Source organism: Ambystoma mexicanum, chromosome 6q, assembly GCF_040938575.1.
Source record: "Ambystoma mexicanum isolate Mex_15411 chromosome 6q, UKY_AmexF1_1, whole genome shotgun sequence".
Classification (NCBI taxonomy): Eukaryota; Metazoa; Chordata; class Amphibia; order Caudata; family Ambystomatidae; genus Ambystoma; species Ambystoma mexicanum.
Genome location: NC_090937.1, coordinates 1,303,214,343 through 1,303,234,428, shown reverse-complemented (window position 1 = coordinate 1,303,234,428; position 20,086 = coordinate 1,303,214,343). Strand labels below are relative to the sequence as shown.

At 46.0% G+C, this 20,086-nt stretch overlaps 1 protein-coding gene across 1 annotated transcript in view; it reads left to right on the top strand.

Annotated features, from left to right (window-relative positions):
• The window catches only part of LAP3 (leucine aminopeptidase 3), a 518,160-nt gene extending 507,931 nt beyond the window's left edge, over positions 1 to 10,229 (top strand). The window contains exon 13 of the mRNA XM_069631910.1: positions 9,931 to 10,229. Coding sequence (XP_069488011.1) covers positions 9,931 to 10,126 — 196 coding nt within the window. The 3' untranslated portion in view covers positions 10,127 to 10,229. The remainder of the gene's footprint in view (positions 1 to 9,930) is intronic.
• The last annotated feature ends 9,857 nt before the right edge of the window (positions 10,230 to 20,086 follow it).

Here is a 20,086-nt window from a genome sequence, read left to right as displayed (position 1 = left end):
GACCACGTCTATTTGATTTTCTCAAACTATCATCCCACTCCTCCTGCTTTTCTTTCACTCTTTCTGCTTTCGACTTATGCCTGCACGCCCTCTTCTCTCAACTTTTCCAACGAAGCATAGCTTCCCTTCTCCAGTCTCTTAAGGATATCAAATGCCGCAGGACGTGTTTTCTTTTTCAACAACACCTTTTCCAAGTAATCTATCCTCATAATCTCAAAACTCCCGTGTTTCGCCCATTGCAAATCTTCCTCTTTTCTGGTTTGCCTATTCCAAATCTCACAAAACATTATCGCCCCTACACCATACTTCACATACATCTCATACGCCGGCGACCACTCGGGTGGCGCGACCTGGCCAGTTTCCAAAGATTGTCTACCGCAGCGGAAAAATCCTGCTAAGGTGGACAATACCCCAAGCATGTTTTAACCTTACCCTCGGCTAATCAACCTTAAACTGGGTGTTTGATTTTGCAAAATCAACTCAACCAATATCAGGGTTACTTCGAATCGGGGCACGACTCATCTGATCAATCAAGTCATCTTTCAAGACGCGATTTGTCCGTATACTGACGCAACCAATAATCCTTGTGGCTGTGTATCTTGGCTCACTCTTCCCTGTTTTGGGGCCCTCGCCTCCTTGTTCTCTGGCCGGGCACGTCGATCAGGGATCAGTTGTGTGCAGATCTGCAAAGGAGTCTCATCACTTTCACAGGGACGCCCCGAACACCTCTTGATCCCGGCTCGATTGTCCCGTCCTCGCTGTTCTCTCCGCCTTCCCTATTATACAACGTACCCGATGGAACAAGTGGGGGAGGGTCCCTATTCGGGCGCCATCGTGAAGGGGCCCCTCGCATATGGAAACAAGAAGCAATCGCCACACACGAACTGATATGACAGACACAAGGTTGTATTCCCAAAAACTAGGGTTTACTGCAAAGCAAATAGTCTCAGTTGGCCAACTGGGTCCCACGCCCCGCGACGTGTTTCCAGACCCCAGGGGACGCAAGAGACTGAGAATCGTAGAACAGTTACATATATTCAAAGCAGGCATCTTACAATCAGTGGCGACACATTCAATACCGCCCATAATGTATTTCCTTTGAATTGGGCTTGATGATTGACAATTGTGACGAGTATGACACCTTCAGACATTTATTTAGCAACAGTTTGCAATTTCATGAGCCTGCAGACACAATTCTTGGTTATAAGAACACACTACTTCTGTTCTCGGCAAGCAAGCTGCGTGCAGGGGAGAGACACATTCCAGGCCTCGCTATCTCCTTGTTTCTATTTGTGTACCGGGGGTCAACTCGCTCTCCAGGGCTCCTACAGGGCTCAGGAAAGGGGGGGGCGCAAAGAAGAGCATAATTCAAGCCATTAAATGTTTGTTTCTAACATTTCTACTGTATTAGTGAGACTAGCTGGCACCGGTGTACTGCTTCATTCCAAGGACTTGTGAGGGAGGAGACCGGACATTTCTGTCTGGGTCGCTGTGTTATGTTTCAACAAGTCTCTCACGGCTTTGCTCTATGCATGAACAATAATGTACTAGTGGTGCAGAATAAGTTTTCAGCAAGGCAGATTTCACAGAAAGCAAGAGGCAAACGTGAGAAAACAAAATGGCGATTTCAATCACTTCAAAATGGCCGCAATTTAGTCAAGCTTATGGCTATGTATTTCTAATACTAAACACATGAGGCGGTTGGTCTTCGGGCCAACAGAATACATTCCCTCCATCATTGAGGGGTGTCTGCTTTTCATGGACTGACAAGAGTTGCTCTGTAAGTTGGTCTACCCAGGAAATGGAGTAGGCTTCATAAACTAATACTTGGCTCAATTTTCTGAAGTCCATGCAGAATCTAGTGAATAGATCGGGTTTGCGAACCATTACTATTGGAGAGCACCAATGACTGACAGATGGTGCTATGATTGACAGTCTCTACATTTCTTTGATTTTTTTGGAATGTACCGATTGCCTTTTTGTTCTGGGGATTCTGTAAGGGTGTTGTCTGACTGTCTCCTTGTAGAGTTTTGATTTCCTGTTCTACCAGTTGTCCAGCCAAGTTTTTTCTGTGGTTCCCTAGAATGTTTTACTTTATTTTTCTTTATCTCCAAGTGCCTTCCTTAACTCACATCTGCAAAACTAACTTATGTTGTGGTAGGGAGCATCTTGGGATACACATTCTCTTCTCTGCCAATTAGTCCAACTGTTTGACGGCCCAAGCTACTACTTGAGCAGATTCACGTGGTAATTCTTCTAACATTCCCTTTCTGGTTGAGAAATCATATTACTGACGGGTCTCATCACTTGTTTTATATTATACTGCCCTCTCCATAGGGCAAACACTTTTTTGTATTTATTTGCATAGCAATTTTTACAATGAACATCGTTAAAAGTCTTTGTTCGAGACCGCTTGACACTCCAATGGTCCTGCTGTAGTACAAAAACCTTGTTGCTGGGTTCAATGGTCCTGTGGTGGCTTTCCTGGTTATAGTATTCCCTTGGTCTCATTGCCCATCATCCTAGATTCCCCTCAGACAATTCTCTAAAGGTTTTTAGGTGCCCCTCAAACCGTAACAGTCTACATATTCAATTAGCTTTTTTTCCTGTTGTTCCCATTCGTATCGAACCATATCTAAGATGGTACAGGGTTGTCTTCCAAAAAGGCGTTCAAAAGGGAAAAAAACGGTGGATGACTGGGGTGTGTCTCATAAGACCAGCAGTACGAGAGGTAAGGCTTATTCCCAGTCCTTCCCTTGTCGCCCTAATGTGTATCTCGACATATGTTTAATGGTTTATTATATCATTCAAACACGTCCATCTGTCTGGGGATGATAGAGGTGTGTATCTTTTTAATCTGAAGCTTTTGACACACTTGTTCCATGACCGTTGACACAATGTTTGTTCCTTGATCTTTTCTGATTTCTTCAGGGATACTGACCCAGGCAAAAAAGGTATAAACTGGTTGCAGATTTGTTTTGTGAAGTTCCCTCTAAGTGGGAAAGCTGCAAGGTATTGGGTGGCATAATCATCTACTAACACCAGGATATGCTTAAAATCACAGCTGGCTGATTCACAGGGCCACACAATGTCCATACCAAAGGTATCTTTGAGGGGCATCAATTGACGTGGGGCTCGAGGAGCTATATTGGCAGTGGTCAGCTGACAAGTCTGGTATTTTCTACAGTATCTCATAATGTCACCATATGTTCCAGGCCAGTGCAATCTTTTCATTAAATTATGTTGGATTTTCTTGCCAGCTAAGTGTCCTTCCGTTGCCTGAGCGAGTTGTAACAGGACCTCTGTGTGCTCCTTTTCCAATCCTCAGTCAAGGTATATACGGTAGTAAAGCCTGTACCTCTTTAAACCACGGACTACCTTGTTCTCTGGTCCCTGTCCTTGGTCAGCTTTTGTTCTCACTAATTTGAGAGCAGGATCTGTTAAAATTGTCCTTTTCACAGAAGGTTCGTAAGTCAATAATTCAATCAACCAGCTCTGCATGGCACATGGATTTCCTCCATCTTTCTTTTTCCTCCCTCGCTTTTCATCTGGTCTTGGTTTTTAATTCTGCCTGTGCAAAATGGCCATCTTCCAGCCATCGCTCCATTACATGGTTTAGGAGTTGCTTGAATTGTGGTAGGTCAGATCCAATCATGAATGGAGCAGGAAACGTGGGCAGAATGGTGGCACATATCCCCAGTCCTGTGTCTCTTGTTCATAGTTGTACTAATATAGAGGAACACGGCTTAATGTCTGTTAGGGAGAATTCTCTCTTTAGGCTGAATTTCCTAACCTAATGAGTCCCCCAGCAGCTTTGCTGGATTTCTGGAGTTTGTTTTTTTTCCTCCTGCCAAGAGTGAGACTCTTTTTCTCCCACCCTTGGTCATGATTAATGGTATCCCTTTGATTGGTAATGTGTTTTATGGGCTATGGGGTCCTTTACTGCTTAGGGTCTCATGTGTTTTTCCTATGTGTGTTACACAGCACCCTCCGTGCAGTAACACAGGGGTGTCGTAGTGACACCCCACCATAGACTCCATACCCTAGGACTGACTACTGTCTCCCAGGGCATGTAAAGTCACCATTGGCTTTACTAGTCCCGAATTATTAACAGAAACCAGTACAAACCATCATATTGTGTACGTACTGGTCGGGGCTATTCGATTGGCCCGGGGACTGTTAGTTGAGGGGGCACGTCTCCGTCCCCCCTGATTGAGTTTTGGCTGGTGGCATTGGAAACTACTTTTTATATTCGACCGCAAATATTTTCCTATGGGATTTCCCCATTGTTCGAGGCTACCAACTTTAATTATTTAATTCTCGTAGCCTCGAACATACCGCCGGTTTATTTAATTAATATTAATTCTCCGGTTGATATTTTTTGCCAAGACTCGATTCTAAAATGGCGTTTGTGTTCTCTTCTACAACTCCAACCCAAGTCGAGCCCTTTGTTCCACTTTTTGGTGGGCTTCTCCACAGAAGCCTCCAAAGGTGGTGCCACGCTGTCTGGGTACCACAGGAGGTGTGGGAGGGGGTTTAGGCACCCTGGACTGAGTTACCTTGGTAACTCAAGTCGCACTCTTGTGATTGGCCCCGGCTCACCACTTAGCATGTTTGAGTGACAGCTAGGCTGAGTGAATGGGGGTTTTCTGCATAAAAGCAGGGCTTTGGGGACTGGAACTTCAGAAGTCACCACAGGACCTGAGAATCCGACGAGGGAGAAGCTGAGCCGACCTACCACGACACCACCTGTGGAGCCCTGCAGAACCAACTTGCCACTTCCCGACGACAGAGAAGATCTCCCGGCTGGAGAGGTTTCTTCCCCTGACTGGTGGGCACAACCAGTTTACCTTTCCTCTTCGCACACCAGCCTGATTTGTGGTCGAACTGCATGTGCCAAGCACCCTGGCAGCCGGATAGCCACTCAACACTGAACCGCGAATCACCGGACCGCTCCTTGTACCTGAGAAACTCTGCGGCTGGTTTCTTCCCTGGCAGTGCAACGGGATCCTGTCTTCCTCCACGACGAGATCTTCTCTTCCCCCGGACGACGTACCGACTTGCACCCGCTGCCAGGAACAACTGCCCCCGCTGGAGCGTTCTCACCACTTTAAGGTACTGTGTCCGCCAGGCCTCCCTTTCTAAAGATTGCTACAAGGTAATAATAACCCCTTAACCTTCTGGACTGGGCTGGCTGCCTTGACCCTGTAACTGGTCCCTTTCTTTGGTCCAACTCCTTTTTGAACCTTTACAAGACTTTTTGTGCACTGCAACCGTGTGACCTTGGACACATTTCGTTTAGATCCTCTGAAAGTGGATCCGGCCTCTTGAACTCTACTTCACGGTTTTACTTTGCCTTCCTCTCTTGGTGTGTTCTGATAAAAGTTTTGGGATCTGTTTCAACTTGTTCTCTGCTCTTCTCTCCCTTTTTAAAACAAACTATTAGAGTGCCATCTATGTTAAGCGTTCACCGCTGTCTGAAAATAAGTGGGGCTTTACTTAAGACTTGTCTAATATTCTTTTAAGGGAGTGTATATCTTTTAGTGACCGTGTTTTTGAAGTGCTTACTATTAGTGCCTGTGTGTTTTTCTAGATGTGGTTTTAAATAAATAATTATATCTCTTTTACACCAAGCCCTGGTCAGTGTTTACTTGTTCTACTGTGTTCTCTTGACCTATTGTGAATACTCTGTATACTGCCTAATTCTTCTTGAGGGAAGTCTGACTGCTCAGCCACAGCTACCAAGTGAATCTGCGTGGTATAGACTGCTACCAAGTGGGTTTACTGCCAAACACCTGTAGTCCTAAATCTTTTGCAGTGGTCCCAGAGGGAACTGCACAGGTTTCTGACTACCAATGTCCCCATGTAGTCAACTTATATGTACCTTTGAACTATCATTGGGGTTAGGGGCGCTTATTTGAGGGATCAAGGTGTTAGGGGGCTTATTTGAGGGATCAAGGCTGTACATAGGCTTCCAGTGTCCAAGAGTAGGTGGGAATCCTATCGACTGCCTCCCAGAGTCTAAAGGTATCTTTGGTTTGAGGTCTTTACATACTCCCTTTCTCCATAGGCTCAGCGTTTTTCTTTGAGCACACCCATCCTATGTTCACCCACTCACCACATTCAAAGCATTGTGGCTGTTTTGGCATCATGTTGGTGATGGGCCATCTTGTCTCCCCACGGATCCATCTTTCTATGGTGCCCTCCCCAAATAGCAGGAGGCATCCCAGCCTTATGGGAATCACAGCTGTTGGTGTCCCAGATTTTGGGATTGCCAGTGTGCTTGAGAAATGGTTGTATCTAGCCTTCTGATAGGCCGTAGCTAGGTCTATGGCTTCAGCGAGACATGGACTATAGTGCTGCTTCCCTTATCTTTGTTTAGGTCCAGGTAAGGCCTCCAGGGATTGTTCCAAGATTACCTTCCCCATTAAACCTGCCATAGAAGAGGTTACGGCTGCAACAATCTTTCTGCCATATCCTTGACCTTGTAATACAGTTGTCATCGGGTTTCATCAGAACTTGGATGAGTATCTCTACATTTTTGTCTTATCATCCAGACCCAACCTCTCCATGATGGCCCTTTTTATATCAACGTAAGCGATATCCCTGGAGTTGTCTCTCCATGGTATAGTTGGGGCGTCTCTGTAGCGATGGGGATTGGCTATAGGTGTGCCGACTGGCTCTAGCCCCAGTCTCTTAGTTGTTTGGTACAACGAGGAGAGTAGACCCGGTCGGCAGCCGTGGCTACTAGCCATGGCACGTAGCCCACACTCTTATTTTGACACATTTATTAAGGTGGTCAATAGCCATAGCTGGTGAGATCTGCTACGTTTTTAGACAGGGCATATGGGCCTCTGTTGAGGGAGGTGGCTATGGGCCTCAGTGGGAGTACTAGACCCCTGGCGATGAGCCTGGGGATATGAGTCATGGCTGTAGTCTATGGTATGCAGTCTTTATGTCGCAACATAAACAGTGGACACAGCCAGTTAATAGGCAGGGGGATGTCGACCATAGAGTTCACTACCAGGTACAAGTTTCTCTTTTGGACAGCAAAACACCTGAAGCCTGAGAATATAAATAGAAGGGGAAACGGCCAATTTATTTTAAGTGCCATTAGGAGTCCAATTAAGGGACAATACTTCTATGTTTGCGCAATATTACTTGGAAAATAATGCTGGCTATTCAAATTGAAAATATTTTTGGGGGAATGAAAGTAAGAAACTAACCTCCTTCATATTCCACTTGAGGAGTAGAAAACGGTATTCAGTATTTTCTTTTATGCAAACTTTGATTTTCACAGGTCCATACTCATCAATCCCTGCAAATATGTGAGAGACCTTGTAGAGTGCACTTGCAAACCCAGATATAGTTTTCCCATGTGTAAACTCAGGAATTCCTGTCTGACAAATATGCCCTGCACAATTGTGGATTCTAGAACAATCCATTTTAAATCTACTGCCCCAAGGTTGCATTTATAGACCTAGTCAGTGACTTTTAGTGGCTTTGCTCTCAAACAAGGTTCCTACTACTTGCAGTTACTGTATGTTATTTAATTAATTCATGGTAACGTTGTTAAATGCTCTGTTTTTTGTATTCACTTCTGGTGTCTTTCAAAGGCCCATGAAAGGTAGAGGCCTAAAAAAGGCTCTAATCGTCCTTTTTAGTCTCTCTACTCACTACCAAATCCCTCTGGCTGTATCTTGGGAAAAGGCCTCTGTGTTAATTTCTCTATGGGGAAAAGGCCCACTTAAGGAGAATTTCCATCAGCTACTTCCAGATAGAACCACAGTCTTCTATTCTCCTATCAGGAAGGTTCTCTTTCTTTGCTTCTTTCCCAAGAACTCTCCTCTCTTCCTATGTGTTTGAGTTTGAATACCCAGTCAACTATAATCATGCAGCATCACGTGACACACCAATTTTGAATCTAGCAGAACCTGTGATAGGTTCCACACCCACTAGCAACCTCATCTTTGCTTTAGTTGGTCAAATGTATTTTAACATGTCATAAGGGGATAGATTAGCTGTAACGTAGCCCTCCCCTCAGGAATTATAATTAAATTGGACTGAAATATGTCTTTCTTTTATGCCATGCATGGATGTGTGCTTTTAATAAGAATTACATATTTAGAATCACAAGACAATTTTGAATTCAGAGACTATCATTGTCTTTTTGACTGCATGCATAGGTTATTAAATATGTGAATTTATTAATAATTAGTTGATTTCAATATATCCTTTTTATATGCAGAGAACTGTGGCTGCTTCACTGAATTTTGATCTTTCTCTATCAAATCAGACACATTTTCACTTAACACTTTGAAAATACATTGTTTCTGTGTGTAGCACATTACTGTACAATCAAGCATGAATTTTGTGTGTGTGTTAGCGTGTTGACATATTTTTATCAGCTGAATCCATCTACTGAGAGAGAGATCCTGTTAAACCGTGATAATTCTAATAGACTGCTTTAATTGCTCTGCCACGGTCTATTTTCTGCTATTCACTGCTATTATGAATGCCCGTTACTGATCCACTAGATTCTGTACGTACGTATTGAAGGACCATGAAAACTCTGGATGTGAATTCATTTTTGACTTTTTTTTGTAATTTACTTGCAGGCCATTGCTCTGGGTACACACACCCATGTCCATTAACCTTAGTCACAGATGGATAATGGGGCATGTGCATTCATTGTCTGAGCAGAGCTCTGCATAAACATACAGCTTAGGTTAACCAGAGTTCAATCTAAGTTGACCATTTCGAGTTTACATATAAAAGCAAAATGGTCTTTGTATAACTTTTACTGGTAATGACTGTTGTAAAGCAGGGTTGTCCAATTCCAGGCTTCGAGGGCTGGAATCTTGATGTGTTTTCAGGATAGCCCTCAGTATTCATGAGATAAATTTGCATAAAAGGATTCTAAATGTATGTACATTCTTTCTCATGAATATTAATAAGGGATAACCTGAAAATCTGTCAGGATTCTGGCACTCGAGGCCTGGAGTTGGACAACCCTGTTATAATGTTTAAGCCTATCAACAAATGTAATTCAGTCAGATAACTTGTAATACACATCCTATCTATCTCCTTACAGAATACTAAAATATGATTTGTATAAGTCTGCATGTGCCATTTCCACATATGCATAAATATATCAGCTCCATTGCATTGGCTAGTTTACCTTTTCCTTAAAACACGTACTCTGTTATGCTTAACATTAGTTTACATATTTCAGTGCAAGATAAAATTCTTAGCTGCCATTATTCACTGCAGATCATTACATTTTTACAAATGTCTTACAAGCATGAGTAATTTCTACTTTGTTTGGGGCTCCCCTTGCAGAAAACTCCCAGCAATAGGTTGGCAATGACAAAACAGAATGTAGTCAGTCACGCATGAATGGAATTTTGTTCGAATTTGTGGCTAGCATCGATTATGGCACTGCATACAGTACAATAAACACAGTATATTTCTTGAAAGTTTTCATTTTTTTCGAAACCACTTAACAGTTTGGGTATTTGTTAATTTAACACCACTGACACAAACATATTAGCTTAGCGGTTCTAAAACCTTTTATCTTGATTTTAAAAGCCATACTTTTGTACACAACTCACTGTTTTGTCTTCATTAGTCTGTTTTAGAGTGCATAGTTTGAAGATCTATGTATTTTTCTTGTGTGCCATACATGTGAGTTCCACCCGTAAAATCGTATACCATAGTGTAATATTCCCTGAAGCACACCATTTACTATACATTTTAAAATTCAATGTAATTGTTTTGTGCATCAAGAGGTTTAATGGATTCATCCCAACTTGGGCCCTCAATCTTTAAGTGTGCCAGAGGTTACTTTGGGTAGGATGGCATCCCACACTTTCAAGCAAGTTAAATTTTTAACATTTTAATAAGCATTCAAACCTTTTTTGTTTTCAGGTCTGGTGGAGCATGCACAGCTGCTGCATTCCTCAAAGAGTTTGTCACTGTCCCCCATTGGGCTCACTTGGACATTGCGGGTGTCATGTCAAATAAAGATGAAGTGCCCTATCTCCGCAAAGGCATGGCAGGACGACCAACAAGGTCTTTAGTTGAATTTGCAACTCGGCTGTCTGAAGAGTCACAAAAGTTGTAGCAGAACACCACGAATGTTGTGCTCCAACTTAATCATTTCGTTTGTATGTTACAATTACGTTTTGCAAAGAAACATTAAAAAGATTTTAATTGTTTCAGTAAAATGTTTCAATTTTCTGTGTGAAAGGGTTAGTTGTGATCTTTTATTTCTAGAAGGCAGTCTCTTCACAGAATCTCTACAAACGGCATCCAGCATGATCTGCGACTATACATCATTGGTGCTAAAATGTGTACTACTATGGTCATGATCTTGCCTGTTGAATAAGGCATTTTGAATCTTAAGGTAAGGGTAAGTATGGCCCTGTTTGGTACCAGTCTTTAAACTCTGGTACTTGATGGGGACATCGGGCAATATAGCAGGGGATTCATGTATTTGTAATCTGAGCACTTGTGCCCTAGGCTGCTGCTTTCTAGGAACATTATCCAATATAGGTTCCCATTCCCACCTATTGGCTACTTGGCATACAGCTGCACTACAGTACTCTTGGCCCTCCCACAACATTGCATAACAGCTCATTTTACCAAGAGGTATTGCAGTAGAAGCACCCTTTGAGACATCATTGGGTCCCAGCCTGCCTCATGACTGGGACCTGGATGTTGTATTCCCTGCATGCCCTTAATTGATTGTTGTTCATGGCATGTACAATTGCCCTCTTCTCCTTAATAAAATCTTTAACGGTATTGTCCAACCTGTAGGGTGGATTGTCTGACTCGCTCTACCCAAAGGAGACTGTCCTCACCACCACACAGACACTTGGATCTTGCCACTAACCCTGATAGCCCGAAATCCACTATCCCCATTGTTTCCACTGCTTTGACTAGTGATGTTTTACTCTGTGATTTTATTTTTTGGCCTCTAACCACCCAATGTAACTGCCTTTTTAGTTGCTAGTGGGCACAACTCAACTCCTCTATCCTATCATATCACATCCACCTTCTAAAAGACATCCTGGCAATTTCTCTTGCTCCACCAATTGTATTCCTCATCTCCCTTGATTATTAGCTCTGTTCCCTCCTTCTCTACTCCACACTTTCATGGAGGTTGTAACTCCCAATCTCCATGAACAAGACGTCCTTCCTCACTGAGCAATATGATTCACATAACCCTCAGCCCTGGCTGTCGGACTTGGATACCTCCTCCCCCTCATAATATAACCATGCGTAATGCCCTTCATACTGTAAAACTGCTAACTTCCATACTCCCCCCTGATATGCATGGTAGTAGAGGGTTCTGATCAACAAGACAATTCTGACTTGACCAGCTGACCTTCTTCCTCTCCGTTCTTAACCAGCTCTTTTTAATCACACAGAAGCTCACATTGCCCTTTTTAGATTACTTCTACCTCATTAAATTCTCCTCAAACAACTTGAACTTGAATCCCTGCTCTCTGACCTCTGCCCGGTCGAGTTACACTACTGCCCTATCCACATCTATGGCAACTTCCTCGACCTTGTCGTTCTAGCCTTTTCTTTCACCTCATCTATTCTTGCTATCAATCTCCCTCCATCTGACCTCCTGCTGGTTCTCTTCAGTTGTGATTTCTGTTCCAATTCCCTCCCACATACCTCTACTCCATGTTAATGTTTACAAATGATGCCCTGGCCCCCTGTATAGCTGAAATCTGGTCATCTCTTCTTGCTCACTGCCCTCTCCAGAGCGCCACTTCCAAGCAATCCTTCCTAGGTGTCATTGCTGCCCTTAGCTCTTCCTTTGAGTACCACTACCCAAGCTTTACTCTCACTACCCTTTACCCCTTATCGGATTTCCTGAAATTTGCCGTCTTATGACCAGTATGCTTCTCAATCTATCAAATTGTTACAAATACTGCTCTCTTTTGTTGGGAATTGTGTTCTGCTGCAACAAATAGTTCACCCAAAAACTTTTTTTGACAGCTCCGAATAGAAGGTGCTGGAACTTAAACATTATACATTATGAAAATATAACTATACTGCTTTGTCTTTTAAAACAATAGATTGCAGGGATAGGATTGGCAATTGAGCTTAAGTCTTTAAAACAAGCATGCACAGATTATTTGTTTAAGACAACATGACATTTATAGCAAACTGCTTTCCTTAAATGCATGATGAAGCTTCTTGGTGGCTTCATCAAGGACGGAAATTCAGCCATCCAATACTCCAAAATAAATCGAAACAAGAAAAATAAATGATTGGAGTTAAGAGCGAGTTTAATTATTGGAAAGTCAGACACGGGCTCAGAAAGCAAAATGCAAGTGTCTAGCAGGAAAGTTAGACTGCAATTTCCAGAGTTGCTGGACCCCAAAAAAGAGTTTGTCATGCCAGCAATAGGTAGGAAGGTATTAAGTTGTCCAAATCGCTGTGTCTTGGCCTAAGCAAGAGGGAAGCAAAAAAACTCAAATTCGACAACTGTCTCCAATGTTAACTTAGGTTGTCTTCCACATTGTTGTTGCTAAAAGTGCTTATTTGCATATTTTAAAAATCGTTTTTCTTTTTTAGAGTTATTAGTATATTTGAGTAGGACAATGTTATTTCACTTCTCTTGCTACTAGATTTGAAGTATTAACTGTGTTGACAGATTAGCTGCCTAAAAAACATTAAGAACTGTATTGCTTCGTTTTTGGACTATAGTTATGTGGTGTTTTGTAGTCCTTCAGACTACTTATTTGCATTCCAGGTGCGTGAGGAACAAGCTGGTCTGTGCAGGTTTGTGCTGCTATGTTGCTGCACGGTCTTTGTGGTAAGATTATGCCCTACTATGTCCAGACCCCCCTTCTCTTCACTTGTGTTATGCATTGTTAAGATGGATTTCTGAGCTCTGACCTTATGGGCAGAAGTTCAAAAGGCCAGCCTAGTTTCTTGGAACAGGGTAACCTTCTTGACAAGCCAGACCAATCAAGGTAACATTGTCGGTGGTCACAACTAGGTCTCAGCGGAGGTGAGGGTAACTGAAAGCCCACAATGAGCACACAGAGTAAAGGACACTACAGATCCCTTCCAGTCAGGTGTGTGTGTGTATATATATATATATATTTGTGTATATATATATATATATGTATATATGTATATTAAAAATACATGTACATTTATTCAAGGACTTTGAGTTTCAACAAACAGTAATTCTCAACAGTAATACTTTTAAACCAATACTACACTACTATAACACATTTCTGAGGCTTGTGGAATCTGCTTAGATCACATGCTGTGCATAGGCCGACATCTAGTGGAAGCTGCAGAGTATTACAGTTTGTTTTTCGAAACTCGAAAAAAGGGCGTCGACACAGGGCGTGCCAGTAATACTATCCCTAGTGTGACGTCCACTGTACCCATGATCCCTCACGCGTCTAGGACCCTCAGATTGTTTTTTTCCGCCATACTGGTCAGAAGCATTTTGCGGAGTTCCCTGGCTTTAGCCATACTTTTGCTAAATATTGTTAAATTTACCCATTTCTCCACTCCAACGTCGAGTCACCGAACTTCCACACTCGACGCCGGCCCGGAGAAGAATTCGACCGTCGACAGCTGCACGACGGATTTGGGCCTCGGAAGGCCGCTGGAAGTAGGGAGAGTGGGGGGTGGACATACTCCACCCTCTTTTGGTATATAGGTACATTCTTATATATTCCTACACTTACAAGCCCGCTGCCACTAGGTGCGTATGGAGGGTACCCCCTTTCCAATTCTGCCCCAAGTGCAACCGCAAGTACCCTTGGGTCGACAGGCACGCCACGTGCAATCTCTGCTTGCCGAGGGACCATCCCGAGGCGAACTGCAGAGCGTGTAGTAGGTTTAAACCCAAAACACTTAAGGACCGTTGGATCAAGCGTTGGTCCCACCACGCCAGGCGTCAAGAGGCCATGGCAGCGGAGGGCGCCTTCAGCGATGGCAGCGACGCCGTGCTTTCGGACAGCGAGGGCATTATGGTGTCGCAAGTCCCCGACCTTGGAAGGTCGTCTGGCAGGGCGGCTATGGGGAAGACCCCCGGCGACACAAGCGCTTCCCACGGCACTTCCACAAAACACATGAAGTCCAACCGGGACTCGAGGTGCACGTCGAGTTCTCGGAAAGAGGCACATAGAGAACGGTCCGAATCGGAGTCCTCTGGGCGTTCTCGATCAGGATCGCCGCATGACTCCAGGCAATCATCCACTGTTGCCAAGAGTGCCTCGCTCCCCAAGGTAACGGAAGTTCGATCGTCGGAGGACGACGCCGACTTCCATCCCCAGACTGCACTCCAGGAGTCGGCGCCCGCAGACCGCGATATGGCGGCCCCCTACCTCCACGCTCGAAGGATAGGGACACTACCCCCGAACCTCGACGCCAGGCGTCAAAAGGCTCCGAAGGGGTAAAAAAACAGGAAAACACTCTTCCACTCCCGGGGAGGGGGAAAAACAGCAAAGGAAGCAGCCTCTACCTACTTCCACACCTTTAAAACACTCCACTCCTCATAAACAGAAAGACAAGTCCAAGTCTTCTGCTATCACAAAGACCCCTGCTCAGACCACCAAGTCTAGTCCAGATAAGTCAGAGAAACATCCAGAAAAAGTCATTCCCAGTTCTAGAGAATGGTCTAGTGATGACATAGACAGGGTCAAGTCAAGGATGTCGTCATTGGCAGAGTTTTACGCAAAAAAACCCTGAACACTTTCTCTCTTATACTCCCGACGGGTCAGCACCCTCAGGCTCTAAGGATCCTATACCTCCAAGTAAAAAGTCCCGGTTTGAAACACCAACACGGTCTTCGGACCCCTTCTATGTACAGCCCTACTCTCAGTATCAAGGAGAGACATCCTTTTGTGAGGATCCAGATTTGGGCATGTTGGAAGAACAAACTGGTAGGGGCTACTATGGGGATGATGACGACGACCCGGAAACCTACAGAGTAGATTCCCCGGTAGAGAAGGAACCCCCGGTTACCGACTCCCCTGTCGACAACCAACCTCTCCTAAATGAAGTTCTGTCTCGAGCAGCTGAACATTTCCACATTGACACCCAGGGTGCTCAAGAGGAGAGGGACTTCGCCGAGGAGTTAGTGGGAGAAAGGAGGCCTGTTGCTCAGGCCATCCCTATCCTGTAGTCTATTCGGAGAAGAATAGATCCTTCACTCGTAAATCCTAACCTCACCAGGGCAGTGAACCCCAGGATTGAGAAACTTTTCAGGGCAGCCCAATCAGTCCCACTGTATATAAGGGGGCATCTGATTGTAAAGGACCGGTAAGGGGTGGTCTGTACTTCTGCTCTCTATATGGTAGAGGGGAGGCACAGAGGACCCCAGCCTAGATTCTCTATTCGGTAGCTACGGTCGAGCAATCAAGGCCTAGCTTATCAGGAGGTGATGCAGGCTGGTTCTTAAGTACAGTGTAGTCCCCAGGCCTCCACAAAGGAATGTCCACACACTGTATTGGTTAGACACAGTCTTTATATAATCAATATTCAAGGTTATGTACACTTATCATAATAACTCACTTTGTACTTAGGAAAATCAACAATGGCAAATATATACAATTCTAAAGTGGTACCACCCTTTGTATTAGATCTCATTAAAGTGCATCAACAATACTGTAATAATGTCACACAGATCAATAGAGTGAAACCAGCAATAGAGAGAGGAGAGAAAATAAGATGGTTGAGCAATAGGCAGAATACTGGCCCCTACCACTAGACACAGTTCTGTGTGGAGATCCCCCCCACCTGGGCAACCTGTAAAATAAAGATATAGCACAAGCCCAGTCCATATATTGTTCTGCAAGTCTTAGTCCCTCCTATAATGTTTTTACCCCCCCAATGTACCTGGTGAAGTCGAGTTCTTCGAAGAGGCGTCGACAGATCCTTCTTGAGCGACCCCCTTTCAAGCGGGAGTCACGGATCGTCGAGAGGCGTCGAGAAGCATCGAGGAACTCGGCATTCGGCGGCGGGGAATCGACGGCCCTTCTTGAATGCCTTCCCTTTCAAGCGGGAGACACGGGGCGTCGAACGTCCGACAACAAACAGGGTAGAACGGCGTCGATGAGGCGGCAGCTTCGATCCAAGCGGTGCTCGTCGACGACGGAGCGTTGGCGTCCTGCAAGGCAGAGGCGTGCGGGGCACCTCAACGACAATTGTTCTGGACCGCAAAGATTCGTGAAGACGCGGGCCCAGCAAGGGCGTCGAGTCGTTCGAGTCTTTGTAGTCTTCGGGTCACGGGAAACCCACCGGTGGATTCTCCTCGGCGCGTTGGTCGTCCTCGACTTTCTCCGGCAGGACAAAGCAGTCGACGATGCGGGCGAGGGAGTCCTTCGATTCGAATGTTCTTAGGCAAAGGAGCGGGCGGCTCCGGTCGTCGGCGGCACGGCGTCAAGTGGTCCCCACGGCTGGGCAACACAACTTCGACGGGCCTCAAGCGGTTACACAGACCTGCGAACCCTGGTCGATGGCAATGGACTTTGACGGCGGTGATGTCCGGGTACTTCACTTCGATCTCCTTGGCGGTCCCGTCTCGGGTCGGCAGCCTTTCGAGGGTCTGACTTCCAGGGCGCTTCGGCGAAGATGGAGCGGTGCTCGATGGTCCCTCGGTGCACGGGAAGAGGGCGCCTTACCAGGTCCTCTCTCGGGTCAGTCCTCGACGAATTCGGCAGCCTTTGGATCGGTCGAAGCAAATGCAACAGCAAGTCTTCTTCTTCCAGCAGGACGTCGAGGATCAGCAGTTCCAGTTACTCTTAGAGTGGAGACTCAGCTCCAGAACGCTTCTGAACGCTTCTGAACAATTACCAGTGGTGAGAGGTCCCCAGATATACTATTCTGTCTCTCATCCACACTGCTGGCACACACTCAGCAGCCAATCATACAGAAGGGCATTCATGCAGTCAGTCAGCCAATCAGGCACACAGTGCATTCAGGCCACACTCCTCCCTTTCAGACACTCACAACAAGGAATGTGGATTGGGACAAGTACCCAGCCATTCAACACTACACGCTGCATTCAGGCCAGTTTCGGGCAGGGCTGTCTCAGTCTTTGTCTCTCATGCCAGAAACCAGACAACCACAACAAGGAGTGTATATTGGTCACACACTCCATTCACCCAGGTCCCACCCACAGGAGGGACCCACAACATACAGTCACTGGGAAGGCTCCAGTCAGTCTAGCTGGGCCTTCACAACAACACCATATATGGAACTTCCACCCAACAGCCAGTCAGGGGGAAGGGACAGAGTCAGGGCTTCCCAGGACTTTGAGAAAACAAGGTAACAGGCAATAGAAAGCAAGAGGCCACAGGGGCCATCTTGTTTCCTATCAGGAATCAACTGATCCCAATGGCAGGGCCTGGGTATCCCAAAATGGAGGACACCCAGAGCGCCTGTCAAATTCAGCATGGAGCTGCCACCAGCCCATACCCTGCTCTGTGGCCCACCCACAGGTGCCCAAAAACATACACTAGGGGCACAGGGCTGTACCCCTACCCATGGGTGCCATAGGGGTATCCCATGGGTCTGTTCACCAAACCAAAAGAGAGAGCTGCACTGCCAGGAGTCCCACATGGACTCCTGGGCAGAAAACACGACAGAACACACGATAAAAAGCAGTAAAGGACAAGGATTCAGAGGCCCTGTGCCTCTGATGCATTTCCAGCATCACACTGATGCCGGACTCCCTGGGTGTTACAAACACCCGTAAGAGGGCTGGAACACCCTTGTCATCGTCCGAAGCTCCTCCCGACAAGGAGAGCAAGAAACTGTATGGTTTGGGCAGGAAAGTAGCCTCCACTTCCGCCTACCAGTCAAGGATTGCCAACTCCACCACCCTGTTGGCCAGCTACAACTGCCATCAGTGGGAAGAAGTCGTGGCACTCATAGACTCCGCCCCAGAACCCTTAAAGAGCCAGTTGGCAAGAGTTTCGGCGGAGGGAAGAGCCGTGTCCGGTTGCATTTTAAAAGCAACCTTTGATGCCGCGGATAACGCCGGCAGATTGATAGCAGAAGGAACTGTTATCAAGAGACATGCTTGGTTACGGCAGTCTGGTTTCAAGGTTGAAACCCAAGCATCATTGTTAGATAAACCGGTGGAGCAGGATCTGTTTGGTAAGGCGGTCGAGGACGCGCTAAAAAATGCCAAGGACGAGTATGAAACACTCAAATCCCTAGGCCAACTAACCAATAAACCCCCTAATCCGAGAGGGAATGGCAATTTTCGTCGCCCACGCAGCCAAAATTCCCAGAGAGGATCCAACTATTCCCAGGGGCAGGGTACACCGTGGAGCAATAATAACCAACAGTCTACCCAGGGTTACGGCAGGGGTAATAAAAGAGGTCGTGGAAAAGGTAGAGGCAGCCCCAGTAGAGGAGGCGGCATGCCTCCACCAAAACAGTGACGCTCCGTTCAGGGTCCCTTCTCACGCAACCCCAGTAGGGGGACGCATTTCCAACTTCACCCAAGCTTGGGAAGGGATCACATCAGACAGATGGGTGCTGTCCACAGTATCCGCAGGGTACTGCATAGAACTGTTAGAGCGTCCCCGAAACCATCCTCCACGACAAAAAATACATTCTTTGGACCACCAGAAGATCCTCCCCGAGGAGATCGTCAATCTGCTATCAAAGGACGCGATAGAACTCGTCCCGGGACACCAGGTAAACAAGGGTATTTATTCAACTTACTTCCTTGTGCCAAAAAAAGATCTGACAATGCGCCCAGTATTGGACTTACGGCCTGCAAACAAGCATGTCAAGCCCCAAAAGTTTTGCATGACTACTCTCCAGGAGGTAATCCCCCTCCTATAAAAGGGAGATTACGTGGCAACATTGGACATGAAAGATGCCTATTTTCATATTTCCATGTTCCCAGCGCACAGAAAGTACTTGTGCTTCAAGGTGGACAGTCGGCACTACCAGTTCAAGGTACTGCCCTTTGGGATGGCTTCGGCTCCAAGGGTATTCACCAAGGTACTGGCGGTGGCGGCAGCACACCTACGCAGGGAGGCAATCCCGGTGTACCCTTACCTGGACGAATGGCTCATCACGGGGGAGACCCCAGTAATTTGCAGAGCAAACATTCAAAGGACAATCGACCTCCTCTTCGAATTGGGTTTCTCAATAAATGAGAAAAAGTCAAGTCTGGTGCCAAGCACATCCAAACAGTTCCTAGGAGCTATACTAGACACTCGAGAGGGGTTGACCTTTCCTTCCGAGGAAAGAATTCGGAATATACTGCTGCAAATTTCGCAATATCAGTCCGGTCGCCAGATAACGGTACGCAAAGCAATGCGTTTGCTGGGCATGATGGTGACATGTATTTACCTGGTCCCCCACGCGTGCCTGCGAATGCGTCCCATGCAGGAATGGTTGGCGAAACAGTGGTCTCAGGCAAGGGGTCAGTGGGAAGATCTAGTGGTCGTTTTGCCAACACTTGTACAAAGCCTTCACTGGTGGACAAGAGAGAATCTGTCCAAGGGGAAACACTTTTACGATCCCGAGATACAGGCGGTAGTCACAACCGATGCATGCCTGACGGGGTGGGGAGCTCATCATCTCCACCACACAGCTCAGGGTCTTTGGTCGCACTCTGTGGCCAAGAATCACATCAACCTGTTAGAGCTTCTGGCAGTATTCAGAGCACTTCAAGCCTTCGAGCCCTACCTGTTAAATCTGTCAGTGCAAATCCGGACGGACAGCACTACAGCCATGTTCTACCTGAACAAGCAAGGAGTGACTCGGTCGCCAAATCTGTCCAAGCTTGCCCAGAAAATCTGGATATGGGCACTCAGACGGAACATCTTCCTGCCATCGCAACATGCTCAAGGGGATCTCAATTCCCTAGCGGGTGCTCTGAGCAGAGACCCCCTCCCAGAGGAACACGAATGGTGTCTACACAGAGAGGTCGTAGAAGATATCTTCTCTCAGTGGGGTTTCCCCACTATAGACCTATTCGCCACAAGCGAAAACAGACAATACCCAGGATTTGCATTCAGGTTCCCCCAACCAGACTCCCAGTGGAACGCCCTGTGGATGAACT